Source organism: Rhincodon typus, chromosome 3 (assembly GCF_021869965.1).
Source record: "Rhincodon typus isolate 14 chromosome 3, sRhiTyp1.1, whole genome shotgun sequence".
NCBI lineage: Eukaryota > Metazoa > Chordata > Chondrichthyes > Orectolobiformes > Rhincodontidae > Rhincodon > Rhincodon typus.
Window position 1 is genome coordinate 59,664,652 of NC_063334.1, and position 10,896 is coordinate 59,675,547.

At 43.4% G+C, this 10,896-nt stretch overlaps 1 protein-coding gene across 1 annotated transcript in view; it reads right to left on the reverse strand.

The window, feature by feature from the left end:
• vps13a (vacuolar protein sorting 13 homolog A) overlaps positions 1-10,896 on the reverse strand; it is a 330,557-nt gene that overhangs the window by 154,444 nt on the left and 165,217 nt on the right. The window contains exon 30 of the mRNA XM_048593475.1: positions 8,581-8,697. Within this exon, the coding sequence (XP_048449432.1) occupies positions 8,581-8,697 (117 nt within the window). The remainder of the gene's footprint in view (positions 1-8,580; positions 8,698-10,896) is intronic.

Below are 10,896 nucleotides of genomic sequence, written 5' to 3' on the forward strand. Positions count from 1 at the left end.
TTTTCTTTTCTGAAGAAGGGTCTAGGCCCGAAACGTCAGCCTTCCTGCTCCTCTGATGCTGCTTGGCCTGCTGTGTTCGTCCAGCTCTACACCTTGTTATTCTCGGATTCTCCAGCGTCTGCAGTTCCTACTATCTCTAATAAGCTACTCCGTTCAATTTGTGTAATTAGTGATGGATAATAAATCTTGGCCTTGCCAGCAATGCACACAACCCACTAATGACCAAGAGAAAAAAAGTCAAAACACCATGAAGGGGGAGGAAAGTTATCTGCAGACAATGCCAGTACCCCGTATGAAGATTCATGTAAGAAGTCAAAGGATCACTTCTCTACAATTAAGAAGAATGGGTAATCTACCAAAGTCATATAAATCAATAAGTTGTATTCCATTTTCACTGTTTAAGATCTACCTGCTTAGCGTATGATGTCACTAAGATAATATTAAGCATCAGGGAAAGCACACTGTTGGAGAAAAACTCACACTATGGCAGCAATGGTGGGGGATATCTGATGGCAGATATTTGAAAAAGTAACTGAAGAAAGGCTGCACAACAGCTTTTGACAAAGAAGTGTGACAAAGGTAGAGTTTCTCACACTGTAGCAATATCAGTTTCTAAGAGTACACATAGCTGTACAGATTTGTAGATAGAGCACTAATGATCAAAAATTATACAATGTGGAGCTGGAGGAACACAGGATGTAAGGCAGCATCAGAGGAGCAGGAAAGTTGACGTTTTGGGTCAGGACCCTTCAACAGGACTGGGGAGGGGGAAGGGAGCTCAGAAACAAATAAAGCGGGGGTGGGGATGGGGTGAGGTAGGTGGGATAGTGATATGTGAACGTAGGTAGGGATTGTGGAGACTGATCAGTGGGAAGGGTGGGGCAGATAGGTAAGAAGGAAAAATGGACAGGTTGTCAGGTCAAGGTGGTGGGGATGAGACGGAGGGTTAGACAATGGGAAGAAGCCGGGAGTGGGAAGATTTTGAAGCTGGTGAATTCTATATTGAGACCATTGGGCTGTAAGCTCCCCAGATGGTATACTCAAAATTCACAAACCTGATTGTCCCGGTTGACCCACTGTCTGTGCCTGCACCTGCGCCACTGAACTCACCTCCTCCTACCTCAACCCCGTTCCCCCCGATGTCCGGTCCAGGAACTCCCCACCTATGTTCAAGACATTACCCGTGCCCTCCAACTTCTCCAACGCTTTCAATTCCCCGGTCTCCAACACCTCATCTTCACCATGGACATTCAGTCTCTCTACATCTGTATCCCCCATGAGGAGGGCCTAAAAGCCCTCTTTCTTCCTCTCCCACAGGCCCAACTAGTCCCCTTCCACCGACACTTTCATCAACTTGACAGAACTTATCTTCACCCTCAACAACTTTTCCTTTACGTTCTCCCACTTCATAGAAAATAAGGGGGTGGCTATGGGCACGCGTATGGGCCCAAGCTATGCCTGCCTCTCTGTAGGATACATCAAACAATCCCTCTTCCGAAGTTACACTGGCACCATCCCTCAACTCCTCTTCCGCTAAGTTGATGACTGTATCAGTGTTGCCTGTGCTCCCATGGAGAAGCTCAAAAAGTTCATCCACCTCATCAACATCTTTCACCCCAACCTCAAATTCACCTGGACCATTGCACCCCCCCCACCAACCCCCACCTTCCTGGGGCTCTCTGTCTCCAACTCAGCACCGACATCTATTTCAAACCCACCAATTTCCATTGCTACCTTGACTACACTTCCTTTCACACACGCTCTTGCAAAAATGCAATCCCATACTCCCAATTCCTCCGCCACATCTGCTCCCAGGATGAAGTGTTCTACTCCCAGACATCCCACATACCAGTCCACCACCTCGAAATCCAACGCATCATCCTCTGCCACTTTCACCACCTGCAATCAAACCTCACCAAAAGAGATATTCCCCTCCCTACCCCTATCTGGTTTTCATAGGGACCGCTCACTCCTCAAATCCCTCGTCTGTTCCACACTCCCCACCAACACCACCACGCCCAGCACCTATCCCTGCAACTGCAGGAAGTGCTACACCTGCCTCTACACCTCCCCTCTCACTTCTGTCCAAGGCACCAAACAATCATTCCAAATCTGACAGGGATTCACCTATATGTCTTCTAAACTGGTCTAGTGCATCCATTGTCCCCTCTACATCAGAGAGGCCAAGTGCAGGCTCAGAGACCAATTTGCAGAGCATCTACGCCGTGTACGCTCCAATCAACAAGACCTTCCAGCTGCCAGGCATTTCAACCATCCCTCCCCCTCCTTTGGCGGCATGTCCATTCTGGGCCTCCTCAAATGTCTCAAGGAGGCTTCACGTAAACTGGAGAAACAACATTTTATATTCCGCCTGGGGAGCTTACAGTCCAATGGACTCAACATAGAATTCACCAGCTTCAAAATCATCCCACCCCCAGCTTTATCCAATGTCCAGTCGTCCCTCTCATCCCCACCTTCTTGACCTAACACAACCTGTATCTTCCTTCTCACCTATCCACACCACCCTTCCTCCACAATCTCCACAACACCCTACCTGCATCCACCTATCACTATCCCACCTACCTTCCCGCAGCCCTAACCCCCGCCCTGTTTATTTATGAACTCCCTTCCCCCTCCCCAGTCCTGAAAAAGGGTCCTAACATGAAGTGTCAATTTCCGTGCTCCTCTGATATTGCCTGACCTGCTGTGTTTCTCCAGCTCCACACGGTACCAACTCTAACTTTCAGCATCAGCAGTTCTTGCTATCTCCTAATTTTATTCGAATTGAACTTTTTGCAAGATGTCAGAAATTTCCAAAGATTTCCCTAATCAAACGGCGGATAAAGTGCACTCTTAAGCTGGAACACAAATCCAATGCAGTGCAGTACGGAAAGTTCCAACGACAGAAGGCTCTGATAGTTGATGTGTCAAGGTCTCTCGTAACAGCAGCTGCTAAATCTTTAAAATTATGGAAGGAGCAATTTTAGTTTGCACTGAGACAAAGTTAGGAAAGTACATCTTAAGGTGGTACAATACAATGTTTTTAAGATGGAATCATGATGAGCAGAAACTTCATAATGCCTTGGTCACTTAGTAACACCCTTATTGAGTGCCAACTGATCAAACAATGTATACACTTCTATTTTAAACCCAAGTGATGTACACTTCCAAGAAATGGACTCCAATAAACCAGCTTGCAATTGGCAAGGAAAGGACTCCCAGAAATAACAAACCCAGTCTTTTCATGATGATCATGAAAAGTCTCAAAAGACAAACCCAAGAATAATCTTCAGAATCAACAGACTCCAACACGTCATGTAGAAGCAACCTCAAGTTGTTAGAATATGCCACAGCATGAAAGCTAAACAAGCAAATTAGATTTAAAGGATATGTGAATAAAAATGCAGCGGCAGACATATAAGGAGATGTTTCAAACATCACAAATAGATACCGTCCACCCAATAAGAAAAATTTTAACCTATCGGTGGGCAACTAGAAATGTTGAAAATGGTAACAAACTTGAAGAAAAAGCATATCATTCTGCATAGACAGGTGGCAGGTCACAAGATTGGACAGAATTTAAACAACAAAGAGTGACCATATATTACTGAGGTGTGTTATAAAACGGAGGTCAAACCTTCCCCCTGATAACTAGATCCGAAACACCCAGAAAGGCTCGCTTTGCCCTATAATCTGTTAAAAGAAGTGTGAAAAGCAGTACAACCTGCCTCTCACCCTCAAGCTGTTATAAAGGAGTGGTTAAATGAAATAAGCTCCTTTTACTCACTCTACAATCAACAAGTAACAATTTATTTATCTAAATCTAACAGTGAATAAATTAACTGAACAAATCCCCCCTTAACTGTTAACTATTCCCAAATAAAACAAAATTCTAATGGTATGCTGTTCCAATAAATACAAATCCCACTTCTATAAACCAAAATAAGAAAACCTCGAAATTACAACCAGGGTACGTCTTCTGGAATGTTCTGTGCTTTCTCCCCAATCCTCTGTCAAGAGTGCCTTTCTCTGTCAAATTCTTGTGCCAGTAATATTAGCTAAGAGTCCTGCTGTACCTTTAGATGGTTACTCAGAGCTTAGAGAATTGAGAGTGAGTGATTTTCTCTTTAGAGCTGATGGTTGTTAACTCTATCAGTTGGACCTTGCTCTCACACCAATTTTCAAATGCCCTCTTCTTTTATAACCTTCCTGACATATCAATTTCTTTGAATCAGATTGGTTCTATGTTGTCAAAACCATCAGATTTAAATTTAATCAATCAGAGATAGTAAGATTTAAATTTAATTTTTTTTTAAGCCTCTAAGTGCCTGGTTTAAATTAATTGGCTGGTATTCCAACTGGTTGCCTTACATAAACCCAACTTTGTGGTCATCGCCCTGGAGCTCTGGCTGGCTCGAATGGGGCCCAGACAGAACTTCATCTTCCTCAGAAGCAGCAGCGGAGGCCACAACACCAGGCCATTCCAGCCTAGCCCAAGGTTACCACACAGTTTAAAAGTAGTCTGAGCAATCTGTAGAAAAGCATAGCACTGTAGAAAGGACGTCAATGTCCTTCTGCATTCCCTCTCTCCCACTACTACTAGACTCACTTCCCACTATGGTTCATGCCCTATCCGCCTTGATAATGCATGTAACATGGTCCTCACATTCCCTCAGCCATCCCAACCTACAATACCACTCATGCTATATGGTCTCTGTGCAGTTTACTCACACTCTTGGGAAAACTCATCACCTGCACCAACAGCAATACATGTGCTACCCACTTACATCTTCTGCAAAACCTGCTCCTCTTTTATTCCAGGAGCAAAACAGTCCACAATAGGGCAGAAAGAATCAAGATGTGTGCTGCCCCAAACAGGACTTAGACTGATGTCAGAGGCTGTCATTAACTTAATGTGCCAGGATCCTGCATGAAGGCTATTCCCTTTGACTGGACTGAGGCCTGCTGACAATAATGACAAACGCAAAGCCTGGATGCCTGTACTAAATAAAACAGCAAGACATTGGTACTATGGGATCTCTGGCTAAAGGCACAATAAGATAAGGTGAGGCAATGCAAGGCACGGTGCTGTGAGCAACCTCTATGACAGCAAATAAGGAACCTGGAGATGCAGCCTGGTCCATCCAGTCCATGAGTGGGATGCATGTACTGGAACACAAAGTGTCCATGCTCCGGCATTACAATGACAGCTGCCAGTACAGCCTAATGTATATCATTCAAGTGCAGAAGCATCCTCAAACTGGACTGGAAATGAGCAATGAGAGTTTCTAGAGGTCAGCACCTGTTGGATGTTAATTTCAACGGAAGTGGGGTGCATACAGCAAATGCCTATAGAGTATGCTCTTTGGTGCCTGGTGTCCAACACAGAAGTCTTTGGACAAAAATAGAGAGTTAAACCCACCAAAAAGCTGAACTGGTTTCCATGTCAAGTAGCTCCCACAGCTGGTTTGTAGGGTAAGTTTAGCAAGATTGTAACCTGTGGTTAGTTGAGATCTTCATAAGGACAAGGACTTTAACAGGCAAAATTGGTGTCAATTGGGAACTCATCAATGGAGTAAAGCATACAAGATCCACTCACGCAGAACCTGATAAAATTCTGCCCATTGTCAATTCTTCTGTTCATCACTTGAGGCGCTTCTTCAAAAGAATACAATCAGCTTTGAGAGGCTCATCCTTTACAAATCCATAATGGCTTTCTCTGATCAGCTGAGAACTTAAAAGGTTTTCAGTCAAGTTATCCTTAATTACAGACCAGTGGTCATTAACTATTAGACTAATTGGTCTTCATTTCCAAGATTTTCCTCTCATCTTTCTTAAAGAGTACATTGACAAGTGCAATTTTTTAAGCGGAAATCAGCCATGCAGCCAAACCAAACCTGCCCTAATATCAATTAAGATCGTTCCTGATCTGATTGTGGCCTTAGCACCACTTTCCCGGCTACACCATATAGACCTTGTTTTATTTAAATCAAATATCTACCCAGTTCAGCTTTGAACATCTTATCTCCTCTTGATACTCAATGGCATAAATGTCCCTGAATCTGCAACTGTCAACATCCTGAGACTACCACTGATCAGAAACAAACCTGGAACAATTAGAAAAATACAGTAGTGCAAAAATGGGTCATTAGATAGGGATTCTGAGGGGTGTCACTCACCTATCTCCACAAAGAACATCTACCACCTCTGAGGCACAAGTCAGGATTATGATGGAATACTCTCTACTTTCCTGGATGTGTGCAGTTTCAACAACATTGACAAAGTTCAATATAAATCAGAACAAAGCAGCTTGTTTCACTGGAACATCACCCCCATCCACATGACTGTTAACATGCATTCCCTGCACCATTGATACATGTGGCAGCAATGGATGCCATATACAAGATGCACTGCCGTAGCTTACCCAGGCTTCATCAGACCTTCCAACACTGCAACTTCTACCACTTGAAGGACAAGAACAGCAAATGAAGGGAATATCACCACCTGCAAGGACACCAAGCCCCACACACCATCCAGACTTAAGGAGTCGACATAAGCCATATGACCTGCTTCACTATTCAATATGATCATGGGTGATTGTCCAACTCAATATCGTCTTCCTGCTTTGATCCCTTTAGCCTCAAGAACTACATGTACTCCTTTTTGGAAATATTCAATGTTATAGCCTCAGCTTCTTTCTGTGATAGAGAATTCCACAGGCTCACCACTCTGGGTAAAGAAATCTCCGCTCTTCTGAGTCCTAAATGGCCTACCCTGTACACTTAAATTGTGACTCCTGGTTCTGGATTCCCGGACCTTGGGGAGCATCCTTGTTGAATTTCACTAACTAGTCCCTTTAGAATTTTATTGCTTTATGGAACTTGGAGCTACATCACTATTCTTTCACTGACACTAGGTTAAAAACATAGAACTGCCTTCCTAACAACACTGTGGGTGCCCCTACACCTCAGGGATAGAAATAGTCCAAGTTGGTATACTTGCCTGCCATTTCAGCACATCACCTTGATACCTGGCCAATATCTGTCTCCTGTTCGCTGCACTGTTCCAGCAAAACTCAGCATAAGCTGGGACAATAGCACCTCATTTTCCGCTTGGGAACTTTACAGCCTTCTGGACTCCATATCGAGTTCAACAATTTTAGGGATTGAGGCACCTTTTCCCATATCCTTACTCCAACCTCTGCACACCAGATCTTGTTATCACATGGAGATTTAACTGCTGATGCTGAAGTCAGAGATAACACAGTGTGGAGCTGGAGGAATACAGCAAGCCAGGCAGCATCAGAGGAGCAGGAAAGTTGACATTTTCGGTCAGGACCCTTCTTCAGAATTGACCCGAAACATCAACTTTCCTGCTCCTCTAATGCTGTCTGGCCTGCTGTGTTCCTCCAGCTCCACACCGTGTTATCTCGTGTTATCACATGGTCTGCTATTAAACATAATCCATTATTAGCCACTAGTAGTCACCATTAGCAGCCATTTATTCTCCTAGGCTGACTGTTATCCACTCCTTTGTTTATCCAACTGTTCTTCTCTTTCCCAGGGCTCTATCTGCACCTGCAGTTTACTCCTTACTCCTTCACACCCCATCCCCCAACTCTAACTTCTGCATAAAAAAAACTTTTCCCTCGCTACTATCAGTTTTGGAGGAGGATTACTGGAGCTTTTGTTTGCTGCATCTGCAGTTCTTTCGTTTTATTTCGGTAACTGACCCCATCCTCAAGGGCAATAAAATGCTGGCCCAGTCAGAAATGCTCACATCCTTTGAATGAATTTACAAATTAAAACCAATCCTTCATTGTTCTTTGGGTAGAAAAGAGTTCTTAACTGACCTCTCTGCTTTTCAGAGTATTACTCATTTATCCATGTTGAACTTAATTTGCCAATTCTTTCTTTCCACAATTTTATTAATATTCATCTTTAATTATTTGCAGACATAATCAGTGCTTTCACCCTCAATTTGGTGTCATCTATAAATTTAGAAATTATATCTTCAATTCTAAGGGCCATAATTATGTAAAGTATGAACACCAGTGGTCCCAACGCTGATCCTTGTGGAATACTACTTCCCACCTTCTGCTACTCTGAACACATTCCTTCAACACCATTAATTTTCTTGCAGTAATTTTGCTAAGTGCCTGCATTTTTCTTGGGATTGCAGCCATTCTGACTTCTTCCATCATTATAAATAGGATGCAGATCAATTATTGAATTGACTCTCCATTTCCTTATTTTTAATTATAAATCCAAACTATCAGTAATCAAAGAGTCCACAATGCACCTGACCACTCTACTTTTCCTAAAATAATTGTAAACAATTTTACATTAATTTTTGATATTCTTTATACGTTCCTACTTCTAATCCCTATTTGTAACCGGAGGAATGTTTATTTTGCCAAAACTGCTTGCTGGACATTAATTTCCAAAATTTACAGCAAAATATCAAGATGCAAACTTCTAAACAAGCAAATGTACTTACGACTTCTCAGTGAACCTTGATTCGCAACTGACTTAGAAAAATGCCTGCATTAACCATAGAAACATGATTTTAACTACTTACCTACAATGCTTATTTCTGCAATTCTTTTGCTTTGATCACAAATGAAAACTTTCAGAAGTGCCAGTTCTGCACACAAATGAAGCTTGATCAGATCTTCAAACTTTCCTCTTCTAGGAGCTAAAAAGAAGTTAAGAATGTGTAAAGTTAAAGTTAAATATAAACTTGCGAAGAAAAGACCAAGTCAGTATCTGCCTGGAGGGAAGGGAAAGAGAGAGGGAGGGCAGGAGGGAAGGCTGGGGGTTGGGGAGAGGAGAAAGAGAGAAGGGGGAAAGAGAGGATAGAGGAGGCACAGAGGGAACAGCCTCTTTTTTCATAACTAATCATAACTTTGGCATGGTTCGTGGCTGTTTGGCCTCAAATTCTGGAATTCTGTCTTTATGCTCCTCCAACTCACTTCCTTCCTTTAAGACTCTTACAACTACCTCTTTGACTGATTGGTCATCTGACTAAATATCTCTATGTGGTACAGTGTTGCACCTTGTTTTGTATTGCTATTGTGAAGCTCTATGAGATGCTTCATCATACTGTACACTGCCTTTAACAAAGTTGTTGCTGCATTGTTAACATGAGAATGTGGCTTCTTTCAAAATTATCAAGCCAGATGGAACACTCAAAGAATGTAGAAGATACTGAGGTTAGAATTTTAAATCCCCTCATCCAATACGCTTTCAGAAGAGAATGAAGTATAAAATATGAAGAAATAATTCAATTCCAAATGAAGCAAAACTCAATTAAGTTGAAAACTAAAGACACAAGTAAAATGATTTTCATCAAACACACTCAAAGGACAAAGAGGACACAGTGTGGAGCTGGAGGAGCATAGCAGGCCAGGCAGCATCAGAGGAGTAGGAAAATTGATGTTTCAGGTCGGGACCTTTCTTCAGAAATGGGGAGGGGGAAGGGAGCTCAGAAATAAATAGGGAGGAGGAGTGGGGCTGGGGAAGGTAGGTGGGATGGTGATAGGTGTGTGCAGGTAGGCAGTAGTGGGGATTGGTCAGTGAGGTGGGAGGGGTGGATAGGTGGGAGAGAAGATGGACAGGTTGTGTCATGTCAAGAAGGCAGGGATGATTTCTGAAGAAGGTCCCGACCTGAAATGTCAGCTTTCCTGTTCCTCTGATGCTGGCTGACCTGCTGTTTCCTCCAGTTCCACACTGTTATCTCAGAAACTGATGTATTTTTTTTAATGTTTATCTTTTGGACTTGCCTTTTATTTCTAACATGTGCATGTGTTTTTGTTGCATTAATAAATTCACTTTGTTAACTCAAGAAACCCTGGTTAAAATGGCTGCTTTTAAAGCACAAGTTCACAAAGGCATTAGTAACAGAAGTTTGTCAATTAATCATAAGCAAATGAGGGTTTAGCTGAATAAAGATGGGGAACAGATTCATTCCTCCCCACATGGGAGCATAACTGTTAGCGGACCCAGCCTACAATCAAAAAATTTGGGAATGTTGCTGGGGGACTGGTCGTACACAAGGAACAACCCAAGAGCAGAACGCACCATTCTCCACTTGTTGAATTAAGTGCAGCTCCAACCACGCAAGCAGCTCAAAACCATCCAGGACAAAGCAGCCTGCTTGCTAGCCATCCACTACCTTGAATAGTCAATCTTTCCATTACCATACACAGCTGTGTACATCAACTGTAAGGTGCAATTTAGCATCTCATCCAACCTCCTTCCAATGTACCTTGCAATCCTGTAACTTCTACCACCAAGAAAGGCAGGAGATGCATGGGAACATCACAACCTGCCAGTTCACCTCCAAGTGACTCACCAGCTTGACTTGGAACTATATTACTGCTTCTTTACAGTCGCTGGGACAAAATGCTGGCACACCCATGCTAACACCACTACGGATCTCTGTAGCCCAAGAACAACAGCAATTCAAGAAGGCAGCACAGAATTATCTTCTCAGGGAAAAGAGAGCAATGGGCAACAAGCAATGGCCTGACCTAGGCAGTGATGCCTGCATACCATAAACAAACGAAAAAAAAAAGCCTATCCAAGCACAGGGATGCCAGCAACCATGCACAAGCAGTAAATCTTAGCAGTTGGGTGCACAACGAGAAGACAAAAGACCAAGCCCCGGATCCAACGCATCATCCTCCGACACTTCCGCCATCTGCAATCCAACCCCACCACCAAAGACATTTTTCCCTCCCCATCCTTATCTGCTTTCCGGAGGGACCACTCTCTCTGGGACTCCCTTGTCCGCTCCACACTCCCCTCCAGCCCCATCATACCCGGCACTTTTCCCTGCAACCGCAGGAAGTGCTACACCTGCCCCTACACCTCCCCCCTCACCCCCATCCCA